Raw genomic sequence first — 17,272 nt, forward strand, 5'->3', positions numbered from 1 at the left:
TCTCCTTACCTAGGCTTCCGTCTCGGCAAGAGAGCCTTCGCATTCAAAGTCATGCCCTTCGGTCTCAGCATTGCCCCCAGGGTATTCACGAAACTGGGGGAGACTGTGCTCGAGCAACTCAGACACCAAGGGATACAAATCGTCGCCTATCTGGACGATTGGCTCATTTGGGCCCAGTCGCACCAGGAATGCAACAGAGCTACGTCGAAGGTACTCCATTTTCTCGCCAAACTGGGCTTCCAAGTCAACCTCCGGAAGTCCCGCCTACAACCATCAAGCCTCTTCGAATGGTGAGGGAGATAGCTTCCAAGGTCAGGAACTTTCTCAAACACAAACAGGTGTCCAGAAGAGCTTTAGAACGAGTCCTCGGCCTACTCCAGTTTGCCTCACTGACCGATCTCCTATCAAAAGCCAAACTCAAAGACATCAATCGAGTTTGGAGAAAGAGGGCGACAATACCTTTAAGAGACAAGACCTCGAAGATCCCCTCTGTCTTGAAAATGAGACTACAACCATGGTCCGATCGGAGGAACCTCTCCAAGTCGGTTCCTCTACAGTTCCCCTCTCCACAAGTGACAATTCATACCGACGCGTCTCTGAGTGGTTGGGGGGGTTACTCCCAACATCAGATGTTTCAGGGCTCTTGGTCACCCGCCATGAGACAGTTCCATATCAATGTTCTCGAAGCCATGGCGGTGTTCTTGACCCTGAAGAGAATCTCCCCTCCGAGGTCGACCCACATCAGAGTAGTCTCAGACAGCACAGCCGTAGTCCACTGCCTCAACAGGGGGGGGGTCCAAATCACCCAACCTGAATCAGATCCTGGTCACTATCTTCACTTTGGCAGCTGACAAAGACTGGTTCCTGTCAGCAACTCACCTAGCAGGAGTCCAGAATGTGATAGCAGACGCATTATCCAGGACGAGCCCACTGGAATCGGAGTGGTCCCTGGACATGCACTCCTTCCGGTGGATACTCAGGCTGGTTCCAGGTCTCCAGGTAGATCTATTCGCGACCCGACTCAATCACAAACTCCCATGTTATGTGACACCGAACCTGGACCCTCAGGCTTATGCCATGGAAGCATTAACCCTGGATTGGAACCATTGGCAGAAGATCTTCTTATTCCCTCCAGTGAATCTTCTACTGAAAGTCTTGCACAAACTCCGCTCCTTCAACGGGGCAGTAGCTTTAGTGGCACCTCACTGGCCAAAGAGCAGTTGGTTTCCTCTCCTCCTCGAGTTGAAACTCCGTCCCTTCCGGATCCCATTCCCCAAACTGACCCAGGTGGTCCAAACTCGGACTGTGTCAGATTCCTCAAGGATAGCCAAAACCCTAACTTTGTGGATTTCATGAAGTTTGCGGCACGTAGGGACGCAAACATCGACCCAGATAATGTCCTCTTTATAGAATCAGACAAAAGGGACTCAACGATTCGCCAATATGATTCGGCGGTTAAGAAACTAGCGGATTTCTTAAGGACTTCAGACCATTCGGTTATGACTCCTAATTTAGCCATCTCCTTCTTTAGGTCCATTTTTGACAAAGGCCTAGCAGCTAGCACTATAACCACCATTAAGTCAGCTCTGAGGAAAGTCTTCCTGGTTGGGTTTAACATTAACCTGGCGGAGTCTTATTTCTCATCTATTCCAAAAGCATGTGCTAGGCTTCGACCTTCGGTTCGTCCTCAAAAGGTCTCTTGGTCTCTAAATGATGTCCTCAAACTGGCCTCCGACACGGACAACGAATCCTGCTCTTATATCACTCTTCTTAGGAAGACTTTATTTCTAACAGCTTTGGCCTCGGGTTCCAGAATCTCAGAACTAGCAGCTCTCTCACGAAACTCAGAGAACATGGATTTCCTCCCTTCAGGTGAGGTACTTCTTTCACCAGACAGGGCGTTCCTAGCTAAGAACGAGGACCCCCAAAATAGGTGGTCCCCTTGGAAGATTATTCCTCTTCTCCAAGATACTTCTCTATGTCCGGTCACCACTCTCAGGGCCTTTTTAGCCAGGACTGCTACCCGATCGTCTGGCCCCTTGTTTATCAGAGAACAAGGAGGTACCATTTCCATACGTGGCATTAGGCAACAGATCCTATACTTCATTAAACAAGCCAATCCGGGATCATTTCCCCATGCTCATGATATCCGAACGATAGCTACCTCCATCAACTATTTCCAGAATATGGACTTTGATAACCTTAAGAAGTACACGGGTTGGAAATCTCCTATGGTCTTCAAACGCCACTATCTAAAGAACTTACAGGCTCTTAAATACCCAACGGTTGCAGCTGGGAGCCTTATCTCTCCCCATTGATCTTTTGTTCTTCCTTTCATCCATCTCTTCTCTTCTCCCTCCTACCCGCCACTCGCACCACGACGCCGCTTCCTTGGTGGTTCGTTAGCCCTAAGTGTATTACATATTAGGTTAATATGATTGTAACTATTATTGTTTTCCGTTGTTATAAGGTTGGGATATTCTTAGCCATGTCAGTTTTGTTGCATGTTTTCCTCTGATACTCAGAGGTTTCCTTGTTATCATGTTTGTTTATCCTTACTCTCACTATGCCCTGTGGCTAGTTTATATTTTATGCCTACTTACCTTAATTATATATGATTTTCTTTACATGGTGTTGTTTCTCTCCCCTTATTAAATTAGTAGTTATTGTTGGGCTTGGAAGGCATTCTCTGGTACATTTTCACCGGGCGCCACAGGTTCGACCCAGAAAAGGGATTTTGACGAAGGAAAAATCTATTTCTGGGGAGAGACCTGTGGCGCCCGGTGAAACCCTTCCCCTTATTTTACACGATCCCACCCTTTCCTTTCCAAGCCATCATGGCCAATACAGAAGGATGTTGTTCTTTGAGGTGTTGACTTAGTGAAAACTGTCCGACCACCCTTGTCATAAACTCAAGACACTGTACAGGAGATATGATCTTACGACCCCTGTCAGTACGAGGCAAGCTTAGTTTGTGAGAACAGCTTGGAGACTGAAAATAATCATCTTCCAACAAGGCTGTCTCAAAACTATGGGGAAAACCATCAACTCTTTAAGAGTTCCACAAATGGGAACATGAGTAGGTTTTTGACACTCAAATTGGACATGTTCAAAAGCAGAAAGGCTATCTCTGAAAAAACATTCACATGTTTACCCCTCATAGTCATATTTACTAGGCTGTGACCTGGCTCATAGCATATGGCTGCTGTATTCAAGAGCATTTTCTACAAGTAATGGCCTGAAGTCCAGCCGTGTATCATGAACACAATCTAGATTACTATGGGCGTTGTCTTCCACGATTTAAAATCTCAAGAGTATTCACAACGCAAAATAATAGGGGGAGGCTTTTATCGCACAAAAACCTTCATATTTTACTCCTGTTGGGAAAAGAAAAAGTAGGAGAAATTGATTTTCTTCAATGAGAAAAATATACTCTCCCACTGGGAGAATGTCCACTCCCTACAGTACTGTACTTACATGGTGATTTCACTGAACATCTTTTATCTAGGCAAGAGGGATGCGAATCTACGTCTGCCTGGCTCATGAGAATGCCACAAGGGTAGCCATCCTGGACAGGGCAAGAATGAAAATTCCGAGTATCACCAGGCATAACACACTCACTCGTTACTCACAGATAATGAATAGTACAGCAAGTGATTGTGAATAAAGAGAAGACAGGTAAGTCACCAGCACTAAATACTAAAAAGGGTAAAGTGCTAAAAAGGGTAAGAGTTGAATACGCAAGTCTTTATCATAGAGAGGAAGTCGGGGTATGTCCTCTAAACTTTGCGACCAGGAGTGCTGTGAGGAAATAACCAAGCGTTGCGAGCAGGATTCCTAGGATGTATGCACAGTGGTTGCTTTGCAACAAAGTATGAGGCAATCAATTTTCTTTTATTGCATGGTCGTAAAAAACGAGGCTAGGAGTAACCCATATAAATGACTCAGAAGTTTGTATCAGCATAGGAATAAACCAACTTTCAACACTTATTTAAATTCATTACTTACCCACTTCCAGGAGTACTTGGACTGATCATGGCACCAATCACGCTGTCTGTAGCTAGTGTGCATTTAAGGGGCTCTGATTCCAGCCAGCTATCCAATATTTTGATTGCAGGTGCAGACATAAGTTCGTAAAACTGAGGTAAATCTTTCCCCATAGTGGATGCTAACAATTTTTTTTTAATGCAAAGAGAAAGGGTTTAAACTAACATCATGAATAAGATGAAATATTAAACAATACATGGCCATAATTCTGAAAAATATACACCGATATAAGTCATACAGTATTCATACAAGGCCATAATTCTGTAAAACATACACTGATATATTTCATTAAGTATTCAAATACAAAGTACTGTTCTATTCTGAATTACCCATTTTCATGAATGGAGTAAATGTGCCGATTTGCTTCAACTTATTCCAAGCACTTGAGTTAACAAATCTGCCAACATCTGGAGGAACCTGATCTAGAAGGGGTGCAATAGCTTCAGCACACCGCATAAGATGGTTTTCGAGGAGGACCATAGACTAAAATAGTAACCATACATATCAAAATGAGAAATTTTGATTGAACATACAAAGTACCAAGTAATTTTTTTTTTACTATTACTGAATCAGGTTTTAGGGGAAAAGCATTTAGAGCCACTATACTGTACTGTATTTGGAAACTAACTATCAACAAAAAATAATGAATACTCAACAACTACTAATACCAAAATTAACTTTGAAAAATTACTTTTGTAAGATAGGCTGAAGGACAAATGCACCTAGATAAAAATAAAAGATTTGATCCTCCTAAAAAAATATGGGAAACTAAAGGTATGATGGCTACTCTTGACTTATCACATATGCTTTCCCATTCATATACTCATGCTTTTAGGATATCTACTGTATGATCTCTGACAAAGCATTCGCTTTTTTCCCCAGATTGCCCTGGAGTGAGTGAGTGAGTGAGTGAGTGAGTGAGTGAGTGAGTCTCTCTCTGTCTGTCTGTCCATATGAGAACATCAAAACAGTCTTTAAAACTAAATAATAAACATCAAAACAGTCTTTAAAACTAAATAATATTAGTCTTTAATTTGAAGAAATTATGAACTGGTTGATGCAAGTGGAATTCTGGTTGACTTTTCTGCAATTGATTTTTAGAAGAACCATGAAGAGGTAGACCTTGGAGGTTATCAAATATCACAAGATATAGGACAGGCCTCTCGTAACATATTGTAGGATAGCCATTTGTGGCAGTAAAGCTTCCATTACCGAGATTAGATAATTTTGTCCATAATCCCTATTTCCCATCTGGCAAGTTCTAGAAGTTGGTTGGAAAACTTGGGTTGGCTGATGATTAAGAAAGTACAAACTACTATCTCTACCAGTCTATTTTAAATAAAGATAGGATCCTTTGAAATAAATAACCTAGACATGTTGTACCCTTATCAACCAACACCCCCCCCCCAAAAAAAAAAATAGGATTAAAATGAGTAAAACTGAATGAAGTATATACCCTAATAAAGGGATTTTGACGTAGGAAAAATCTATTTCTGGGCGAGGGACCTGTGCCGCCCAGTGAATAAGCTCCTATTAGCACTTATTCTTAGGTAATTTACTGCTAAATATACCAGAGAAAAAATGTAAAGGAGTGCTAGGTTGACTAGCTCGCTCACCTATTGGTGTCGGTATGGAATTGGGCGTATAATCCAGAGGTCCCGCACCATTTAGATTCATCCACGACAAAGACCCCCAATAGAGGAGAGCCGTTCAACCTCACTCGGCACCACCAACTCTGCATCCGCTCAGAACCCAACTCCTTAGCACCCAAAGTTTGGGGACTCCAAGGGAGAGGAGCTGGGAGGGTTCACTGGGCGGCACAGGTCCCTCGCCCAGAAATAGATTTTTCCTACGTCAAAATCCCTTTTCTGGGCTTGAACCTGTGCCGGCCAGTGAATATATACAAGAGAAATGTCACCAAACTTGAAAAATAAAGGAAAAACATAAACACAAGGGAAACACAAGTTACTTTAATCAGAGTTGAGTGCCAAAAACAACTATAAAGGTACCTTAAAAGGAACATAAATCCACTTGGTAGAACAATTGACAAAAAAGGTAAGGTATAATAATGCCGTGAGTGATGATATATACAGATACTCGGGAGTCAAAAATTTAACAAATATAGGAATAGTAACCCGGTGCGAAACCAACGAATACAAATAGGGTATAAATGAGGCAGGTAAGGGGGAGAGATAAAATGACAAGGAATTAACATGTGAGTTACCTGGGGGTAACTACGCTCCCTGCAGCTACCGCAGGAAATTTAAGGGCTTCCAAATGTTTAAGATAGTGTTTCTTGAACACTGACGGTGACTTCCACCCTGTGTACCTAGAAAGATCCGTAAAATTCATGTGGTGAAAAAAGTTCACCGAAGTAGCAACTGCTCTAATATCATGTGCAAGAGGAAAAGAGTCAGGGTTAGCTTGTTTAATAAAATACAAAATTTGTTGCCTGATCCCTTTAATGGTAATGGTACCGCCTTGTTCTCTAACGAATAGAGGCCCGGAGGAGTTAGAGGAGGTCCGGGATAAATAAGACTTAAGAGTAGTAACAGGGCACAGAGACGGATCTTGCGTGAGGGGAACAATTTTCCAGGAGGACCATCTGTTCTGAGGGTCTTCGTTCTTAGCTAAAAAGAATTTGTTAGGTGAAAGAAGGACCTCTCCCGAAGGAAGGAACTCAATATGACCCGGGTCTCTTGACAAAGCTGCCAGTTCAGAAATTCTTGCCCCGGAAGCCAAACTCACAAGGAAAAGTGTTTTCCTGAGAAGGGGAATATAATCACAAGAACTGTTAATGGTATCAGAAGCCAATTTGAGCACATCATTAAGGAACCAGGTAACCGGGGTAGGACGGGTAACCGGTTTCAGTCTGGCACAGGCTTTCGGAATTGAAGCCAACAAAGAGTCGGTTAAGTCTATGTTAAAACCCACTAGGAAGATCTTTTTCAAAGCAGATTTAATAGTGGTGATAGTATTGGCTGCCAGACCTGATTCTAATAAAGTTCTAAAGAAAGTGACTGTAAGGTTCAAGTTCATACAGTGTACGTCTGAGTCTATCAGAAATTTAGCCAACTTTTTAACTGCAGAATCATATTGGCGGATGGTGGAATCCCGTTTATCTGATTCTAGGAACAGGGTGTTTAGAGGATCGATATTGGCACCATGCATGGCCGCAAACTTCATGAAGTCCATAAAGTTAGGGCGCTCTGAATGTTTGAGAAAGCGTACACAACGCGTGTTTGTACTATCTGAGACAGAACCGGATTGGGTATCGGGTGAGGATGTAGTCTCAACTCTCGCAGGAGAGGGTACCAATTGCTCTTGGGCCAGTTGGGTGCGACCAAGGCTACTCGTCCCTTGAAGGATCTCAGTTTGTCTAGGACTTTCAGTAAAAGATTCACCGGGGGAAAGAGATAAATCCTTTCCCAGATGTCCCAATTCTGTGACATGGCGTCTGTGGCGTAGGCCTGAGGGTCTAGATTGGGAGCCACATATACTCTCAATTTGTGGTTGGACTCCGTGGCGAAGAGGTCTACTTGGAGACCCGGAACCCGAGAGAGAATCCACCGGAATGATTTTTGATCGAGTGACCATTCCGACTCTAGAGGGGAGGTCCGGGACAGGGCGTCTGCAACTACGTTCCGGACTCCCGCCAGGTGGACAGCTGAAAGATGCCAACGGTTCGAGGCTGCTAGGGAGAATATGGCTACTAGAACATGGTTCAGAGGCCCTGATTTTGATCCGCCTCTGTTGAGGCAGCGGACCACCACTTCGCTGTCGAGAACCAGACGAAGGTGTTGTCTCTTGGATGGAGAGAGACGTTTCAGGGTTAGTAGAACTGCCATGGCCTCCAGCACATTGATGTGAAATTGGCGGAATAAGGGAGACCAAAGACCTTGAACTTTCTTGTGCTGAGAATAGCCTCCCCAACCTGATAGGGATGCGTCCGTGTGAATGATTAACTTCGGAGGCGGAAATCGAAGGGGAACTGACTTTGACAGATTGCTGGCCTTTGTCCAAGGTAGAAGTCTTTCCCGGAGAATGGGAGGAAGGCGGACTTTCCTGTCCCGGAGCTTCCGATTCGCCCTCGAACGCCAGACACGATTGATATCTTTCAACTTCGCTTTCAGAAGTAGATCCGTCACTGAAGCAAATTGAAGGGACCCTAGGATCCTCTCTTGGAGTCGTCTGGAACTCACTTTGTCTTTGAGAAAGCGTTTGGTGTTCGTTGCAATCTCTAACCTCTTGGGTTTGGGAAGACACAGAGTGTGAGATATAAGATCCCATTGCAGGCCGAGCCATTGGAACTTTGATTTCGGAAGAAGACGGGACTTCTTGAAGTTGATCTGAAAGCCTAGAGATTGAAGGTATTGGATGACTTTGTGAGTGGCTTTTAGGCAATTTTGGGAGGTGTCTGACCAAATGAGCCAGTCGTCCAGATAGGCTACGACTTGAATCCCTTGATTTCTGAGTTCCTGAACAGCAACTTCTGCTAACTTTGTGAAGATCCTTGGGGCGATGTTGAGCCCGAAAGGCATCACCTTGAAGGAGTAATTTTTGTTTCCTAGGCGGAAGCCTAGATACGGACGGAAGTGTCTCGCTATCGGGACGTGATAATAGGCGTCTGTAAGATCGATAGAGGTGGTGACGGCCCCACGGGGAAGTAAGGTCCGCACCTGCGAGACGGTAAGCATTCGAAACTTGTCGCATTGAATAGACAAGTTGAGAAGGGATAGGTCTAGAATCACTCTTCTCTTGTCCGAATCCTTCTTCGGGACACTGAACAGCCGACCCTGAAACTTCAGGTGTTTCGTTTCTTGTATGGCGTTCTTTTGTAACAGGTCCTGGACAAACTCGACTAGGTCCGGAGTGGAATGCTGATGAAATCTGTTCGGTGGAGGAGGTCCTTGAATCCAACTCCACCCCAGTCCCTTGGAGATGATACTGAAAGCCCAGGGACTGAACCTCCATTTGTTGCGGAAGGCATAAAGCCTCCCCCCTACCCGCTGCACCTCAGTATTGGCTTGAGGAGTTGCCTCCACGTCCGCCTCGGAAGTTCTTTCCTTTGCGAAAGAATCTACCCCTACCTCTGTTCTGGTATGAACCACGGTGGTAGCCTCTACCTCTGTTATAACCCTGGGAAGAGCTTTGAGCTTCATAGGATTGGTTGAAGGCTGGAGAGGTGGTGGAGGCACCGGGAAGCTGGCTCTTAGGGAGCAGAACGGTGACGTAGTCGTCCGAGGAAGGGGCCTGAGAGGTGGAAGGCTGTGCAGGAACAGCAGGAGATGGTGGGAGAGGCTGCCGGAAAACGGACGAGCTACTTTGCTGTTGCCGGAACTGAGTGGAGGTATACGGGCGGAGCTTCTTCCTACCACGGGCTTGGTAACTTGCGGGATCATATTTCCGCTTAGGAGTCAAACCCCAACGGGCTTTAAGGCTCTGATTAACTCTTGTAGCTTCCGTCAAGACTTCCTCCACAAGATCCTCAGGGAAAAGATTTGGACCCCAACAAGAGGACCGGATAAGTTTATTCGGTTCGTGCCTAATAGTCGCCTCAGCCAGGACGTGTTTGCGGCACCTACGTTTAGCAAGAGCGAAGTCATATAAGTCGAAGTACAAAGACTGTAAAGTAGCCTTATCGAGAGACTTAAAGATACTCTCAGTATCATAAGTTAAGGCTATCGACTCCGTAGAGGTGGCCAAGTTCAAGGTTCGGCCAACACGTAGGCGGGAATCATACTCTTGTTTAATAAGGGATTCCGGGAGACGGGGAAGCCGTTCACTAAAGATTACTGACGCACAGTCCGCTGTCAGCTTGCCGGAAGTAAAGGTGGTATGGACATTGTCCCAACACTCATTATCTGAAGGAAGAAGGAGGGAGATCGGATCTACCTCTCGGATAGGAGGCAAGGGCTTCTCCTCCAGAGCGTATTGAAAGGCCAGCTCTGCAATCTTAGTGACGCATGGAGTCACGGTATTCTTGTCCATTAAGAACATTGTAAAAGAACTTTTATGAGGCGTCAACATGGTATTGGTGCAACCTATGTCGTTTAGAAACCTAGCCCAAACAGATTGGGCTTGTTCCTTTGGGAAAATGACGGTCTCTTTAGGGACCTTATCCAGCCGAACCAGAGCTTCCTCGGTAAGCCTGGCATACCCATGAAACGGGAATGCGAGACCAGGAGGAAAGAATTCAAAGTCCTCTAGTGGACGAGTACCAAGACCTTCCAACGTTAACATCCCGTCTGAGAACGGGGAATGAAGAGCCATGCGCCAAGGGTTATTCTTGGTAAACGGAGGAAGCTTAGAGGCATCCGGGATGAGAGAGCTTTAAACTCGCTCCGGAGCACCATGCTCTAATGCCCCAAGTCTCTGACCAATGTTAGAGAACATCGTGTCCATCTTGGCCTGCATTTCTGACACAATCTTAGATTGCATCTCCGACACAATGCGAAGCATGGCTGATTCGGAAAGGCCCGGGTTAGGAGCCGAAGTGGCGGATTGTACTCCCGGGTCGTGAGACTTAGAGGAGGAGCCGGAAGCCTTAGATGATGGGTTTGTATTTGGTTTAGAACCACGGGAAGCCTTGTGGGGCTTACGAGCTTTTGGCAAAGTTCTGGATTTAGATTTATCTTTGGGGGGAACCGGGTGTGATCGGTGAGACGAATCGCGGTCCCCAGAAAAACCATGAAAAGAAGAGAGATCAGATGAAGAAGAAAGAGCGGGGCTGAGGATAGGAATCTCAGCACCGGTGACACCTGCCTCACTTACCACCCTACCTGCATCCGGATCATCTAACAACATGGGTTCCACATCCAAGTTCAAGGAGGCCACATTGTCTTCCAGATCTCCGGGGGCATCCGACGGATCTTGATCCTGATCGATGAATCCCGAAATAGTGGCATCAATGTCAGCAATGATGGGTGCCGCAACAGCTCAAGCCACAGCAGCTGAAGACTTGGCATTAGGGTAAATCATTGCACAGTAGTCTTCAGAGAGGACGTAGGGCTGCTTTGATTTCACATTTCGGGCAAATCCCCCAACCCACACTTTCAGTGTGGCCCGAGCCGCAGTCTTCTGCTCCGGGGATGCCTGAAATAATAGTGGGAATTAAAGAAAGCAAGAGTCCCGGAGGTCCTTTAAAGACCATAGAAATCTTACGAAATAGTGTATGTATACCAAATAAAAGTAAGAATAATTAGAAAAGACAACATAGCCAACGGGACTCACCGAATCAGATCCAAGGGTGGTAATGAGGTCAAAACAGACCATACAATTATCAGGATGCCACACTACGATGTCTTCCAGCTGAACTCCGCAGAGGGCGTGAGACCTACACACCGTATGGCCACACGGCTGGTGAAGAACAGCCGCACAGGCCGTCGTCTGACAATGAACCATCTATAAAAAGAATAGTATATGAGAAACTGTAATTCTCTTAAGTAGGGGCGGGTCCGACCCGGGACTAAACATAAGTCTAACTTAAGACTAGAGCTTAACTGTAATACTCTTAAGTAGGGGCGGGTCCGGAGGACCCGGGCCTAAACATAAGTCTAACTTAAGACTAGAGTATTACTATTCATTCCGGACGAGCCGGGATCAAAAAGAAGGATGCAACAAAGAATTAACACACATGGTGTCTGATTTCCCGGAGCGAGGTTAAGCCCCGGACCGGGATATATAAAAGTACATCCATAAACTAATACATATAGGAACTCCGGGGTAGTGATCTGTCATATATAATCATAGTAACTGTTATAAAATAAGGGGGGGGCGGAACCGTAGATAAGAACCACCAACAGAACCCGGAGGGTTTCGTATAACATAATTAAAAGTGTGATAGGTGAACATTATAAAATAGGGTGCACCGGGATCCTACTCTGTTGACCGGTGGCCAACCAGTCTAGACAGAGACAAAACCACCGGGACACCCGGAGAGAGGACAAAGTCCATAAACACTGAACTACCCCCTCTGTAGGAAGGGAAGGCAACGGTCCCCTAGGGGAGGGGGGAGAGAAGCCTAGCCACCAACCTAGCGAGAGGGGGAGCTTGGGGGAGGATCACGTGATACAGAGCGGCAGGGCTACCAACTGACGATCCCCAAACACTACCAAAACAGATCATACGGAGTAATAAGCACAAATATTCATTATAAAAGTAATAGCGTTGAAAAATATATAAATATACACATAAAAAATTAGGGCAAGGCATGCGAAATAATGAATAAATCCCGAAGCAACCTGATGGCTTATATAATAAAATTTGCCGCCCAGTGAGGAAGGTCGGCAAGCCATCTACGATACGTAATCTGATATCGGCCCTAAATATGAACCACAAGGGCTCTAAACGCTAAATAATGAATATCCACTATAAAACATATAAAAAATTAAACTAATAATAAAAATAATACACTTAGTAACACCGCTAGTGAAACTAAAAGCTCTCAAAACAGGAGTACCAACCGTAAGTGGAATCGAGCAAGACCGAGATGATCGAAGAGAATAAACTCTTATAACTTAAATATTAAACGATCTAGATTGCTCAAAACACAGCAAAACATAGCTTGGTACTTAACTTAGATGGTGTCTCCTGGGAAACCGATGTAGAAGCAATCCACGGAAAATAAGGTCAAAAACACGAGAGCACAAATTAGCGGGTTACCACACAGGCGTGCTAAAAAGGAGTTGGGTTCTGAGCGGATGCAGAGTTGGTGGTGCCGAGTGAGGTTGAACGGCTCTCCTCTATTGGGGGTCTTTGTCGTGGGTGAATCTAAATGGTGCGGGACCTCTGGATTATACGCCCAATTCCATACCGACACCAATAGGTGAGCGAGCTAGTCAACCTAGCACTCCTTTACATTTTTTCTCTGGTATATTTAGCAGTAAATTACCTAAGAATAAGTGCTAATAGGAGCTTATTCACTGGCCGGCACAGGTTCAAGCCCAGAAAAAATGTTTGCCAGAAATGTAATCAAACATAAAATGAAATGAACATTACTTAAAATAACAGAGTTTCAACAACTTGTGAACAAAGTATAAAGTGGCTAAATTATTGCCAAGGATTAAATGGCTTTATAATGCAATATTACCTGGAAATAAAATGGTCAAGTTATTGCCATAGATTTAAAGAGGTTGACAATGCAACCTGGCAGCCAGAATAATCTGACCTAATATGACATGGAGAACCCAAATGCCAAATATGCTAGCAAGACAAATGATTTAGTTACTCAAGTAACAAAATTTTAAGCAATTTTACTGAAATAAAAATCATAATACAGTGATCCTAACATTTTACTTAAATATCCTACATCCTAGGAGTTTTTTAATACTGTAATAAGAAGAATGTCAATTAACAAAATAAAAACAGACCTATGTGATGGGCTCCTACTTAAATAGCAGGTACTATATTATGAAATAGTTAGCCCGTCAAGAGAAACAAGATAATTTGAAGAGATACCCTCACGCTTACATCTGAACTCAAAAGTGCAAAAAGCTTTCAAAATAGGGCAGTACGTGAAATAGTAAAGATGTGCATTCTTCCACAACCTTTCGGCTCTAAAACAAAATTAAGTACTGTACAGTAATTGAAAATCATAGACTGGTTAGTACACAAGCAGGATGCAGATGCAAAGGAGCCCCATCATTGCTCAACTTACCAGAACAGTTTGACAATTAATTTATTTGGATAAATTCGAGAATTTAGAATGGGTTATTCTAAAATTAAGAATCTAATTATGTGAAACAACTTCAAGTTACAGTGAAGTTTTGAAAATTATCCTATGATTTTTTAAAACTTTATATGAGCTTTCAGATATTCTCTGAATGAGTCACAAAGATGAACACCAAATGCAATTCATAAGTTATGGTATGCATGAAAACTTCATGAGCATGCATGAGAAAAAGAAGTCTAACAACAAGTAGTGTCAAGGAAGGAATGATAAAAAAAAAATAGCTTTCAAAAGCTACTTAATGCAGGCCATTAGACTAATGAAACATGCCCACAACTGCTCTAGAAAGTGAGAAGGTAGATTATGGGTCAGCTAATTCTGTTGCAGTTTTACAACAATTAAGGAATTTGGATAAAAGTGGCTACCTCATATATATTAATCAAGCTATTAGGTGCTCTTGACAATTTACAGATCTTATTACAAATTTTGATTATAAAGAACTGCTGTTACTAGTTTAAAGTATTGTATCTAGAATACTGCCAACACTTAATACTAACTGTTAAAGCAGAGGTTTCCAGTGGAAGACTACCTAAAAATAAGATTGGGACCACAGCAGAGTCTAACTCCATTCATTTCAAGTGTTCCACTTGCAGTTGTCATCTCTTCAAATGTTGTCATAGTTACAGTCCTTCAAATCAGAGACTGTTTTGGATCTTCTTTGAAACTGCTTTCTACTAAAAAATATAAAATTTTAGGCTCCAAATCTCTAAAGTCACTCTTTACATTGTGATTTCCTATTCCAGACCACGTGAACTCATAAATTTTGAAAGGAAACTTCTACCATGACCTGCTAGCTATCTGGTGTCAGTGTCCCCAAGTCTCCAATTGCTTTTGTGGGTCCCCTTTGCTCTGCTGGTCCAATTTCTCTAGAGGCTCACTACAAACTATCACATTTTCTTTATTTGGTTGAGTTTCAAGTGGAAGTTTATAAAAAAAAATTGCCCACAAGATAAAGAAATCATCTTCCTTTCCATAAGTAAACACTTGACGCGAGCTTTTCATCCGAGTGACTTCATCAACCGAACCAGGAGCTAGTCTTATATTTCTTCAGACATCAGCTGCAGGACTCTCACACCACATCAACCAAAGTTATCTTTGCCAAAGGAGATTTCACATGGACCACAGAACTTCCAGGTGGTAATCACATGTCTACCTAACACCTTAAACCTGCTTACCTCGGAAAAATCAGAGGGTATTCCCAGAAGACAATAGTTTCATCAACAACATTATCATCTGGAACAATGGATGTGATGGAGGTGTTCTTGTGACACTTCCTGACCATTGTTAGTTGGCATCATGTGGTGGTAAGCAACCTCAATTATAAATAAACAGAAGTCACAAGTGTCGGCAAACAAGAGCTGGCTTGATTGGATTTACTGCTCATGAGATCAGGGCCCCTTCTAAGAGTTTTAAGATCTTCCCAAGTGAAATGTGGAGATAGTCAAATGACTGTTACTTTCAAACATTAGGCACAAGGTGATGGAGTAATTCATCATCCATCCATTCACAGAAATACTGTATATATAATCTTCCTGGATTACAAGGTTTCATATCTCATCTGAAGGGCCAATTAATAAAACTTTTACTGAACTCTCAAAGTTCCATCTATATTGGCTCATGATTGATTTATATTCATGATATTAGGCTATATAGGCTACTTCTTGGGCCTGTGCGGCTATTCAGCACACCAGTACAACTGGGGGGAAATCTTGGAGTTACACTACGAAGAAAAAGTTAGATGTTCGACAGTAACCTGGGAGAAATGAAGCAGGAAAACATATAAAGTAAAAGGATATAAAGAAAGACTATGTATGTGCCAAAGAAATGCTACCATGGCCGAAGTAATACCTACAATATACCAGAAAAGGGACACATTGCATTAGCACAACCCAACACAGGGTATTAGCCACAAAAAAATTACTTTGAACACTTAGTTTTCTGCATGAACTATAAGAAATTTGCCATAGCTGGGAATACACTTAGTTTTCCACCTAAATATAATTAATAATTTTGATGGTTCACTTTTACACAAAGCAAAGTTTTTGCAAATAAAAGATTTACAAACAATCTAAGTACTTAACTATTATTTCTCCCTCTCACAGTAAGTTGCTTTTTAATGGAATGAATGAGAACAGTAGTTGCTATCAACCATTAGGCCGTAGACAAGCACACGTGAAAAGATTTCTTATAACAACTGTATTCCTATCATGTTCAACATAAAAAAATACTTGAGGAAATTTGTTCATGTGATTAAATCAAGTCTAATTATGATTTCTGGGTCGACCTGTGGCGGCCGGTGAAAAGGGGTCCTTCTAATACTTTTCTGATAAAATCTTCCTTGAGTTCTACTCCGCCATGAGGGATTGCCACAGGTCTCTCCCCAAAAATAGATTTTTCCTTCGTCAAAATCCCTTTTATGAGTCTGTATTATCAAATTAGTTTTCAGTTTTAAAAACTTCATACTTAATGACAGAAGTAATACCTCTAAAATTACAACTTTGGAGTAATCAAACAATAATCGAGACACTATTGCATTAGCTTTGTACAGCAAAGCAAGAAAATATGTCGGGTACAGTTTTTATAAATCTTGCCATATGGAGGGTCAGTAATAACCACTAAAGAAAAAAAAAAAAAAAAAAAAAAAAGGTAGACTGGGGCTTTTCCCCCAAGGTCTACTGCCATAGAAATTAACTGTTAAATGAAGCTTGTATCAGGATTACAGTACTGTACAAGTACCCTCAAATTAAGAAATCACAATCGAGGCAAACTGCTCTATTCCACGCTATGGCAGAGCTCATTGTCTGATGAAAATATTAAACATAAAATTTTATAATCACAATATTCATACTAGATGAATGGGAAAAATAAGTAAAATAATAAATATTACAGGTATGAATTGTTAAGATATATAAAAAATAGTTAAAGCCAATGTTTACTTTCCAAAGGATCTTCATCCTTTAGATATGAAACACAATAAAAGTACATGAAATTTCAGAAGCATTTGTTTGGTCAATATAAAAAATAGTAAATCTTGGGAGTAATCAACACCTACTTGCATTGCACTATTTACGAAAAATGGTATTAGAAATTTTATTTACATTGTGTTCTTGAAGAATTTTTTTCAGATTTTTTACTCTATTTCACATTCCATTCCAAGAGCATTCAATTTCATTAAGGTACTGCATACCTGATTGTTAGAGAGAACACAATTAAAGTTTACACCATTATATCCAACAAATGAAAATATAAATCTAAAGATTTAGAAAACATTTCTAAGAATGAATACCTTGGCGTCCTTCTCGGAAAACTGCGCAATTTGCTGAGAGTTTTGATCTTCATGAGGCCCAAGAGTTAGAGACTTTCCCTTATTATTTTTCCAGTAGTTCTCATGTAGAGGTGTGTATGAACTTGGGTCTCGAGAATACACCTTAAGTCCATGACGCTGTAACAAATTGATGCACGTTATTAATGCCGATTTCTTTAAGTGACAAAATC

General features: G+C 42.4%; 1 protein-coding gene across 1 annotated transcript in view; it reads right to left on the reverse strand.

The window, feature by feature from the left end:
* Positions 1-17,272, reverse strand: part of LOC137633194 (pyridine nucleotide-disulfide oxidoreductase domain-containing protein 2-like) — a 97,442-nt gene that overhangs the window by 57,120 nt on the left and 23,050 nt on the right. Inside the window, exons 3-5 of the mRNA XM_068365352.1 lie at positions 17,064-17,219; positions 4,377-4,530; positions 4,009-4,168 (exon numbers count right to left, since the gene is read on the reverse strand). Of these exons, the coding sequence (XP_068221453.1) occupies positions 4,009-4,168; positions 4,377-4,530; positions 17,064-17,219 (470 nt within the window). The remainder of the gene's footprint in view (positions 1-4,008; positions 4,169-4,376; positions 4,531-17,063; positions 17,220-17,272) is intronic.

This window comes from Palaemon carinicauda, chromosome 42, assembly GCF_036898095.1.
Source record: "Palaemon carinicauda isolate YSFRI2023 chromosome 42, ASM3689809v2, whole genome shotgun sequence".
Lineage (NCBI taxonomy): Eukaryota > Metazoa > Arthropoda > Malacostraca > Decapoda > Palaemonidae > Palaemon > Palaemon carinicauda.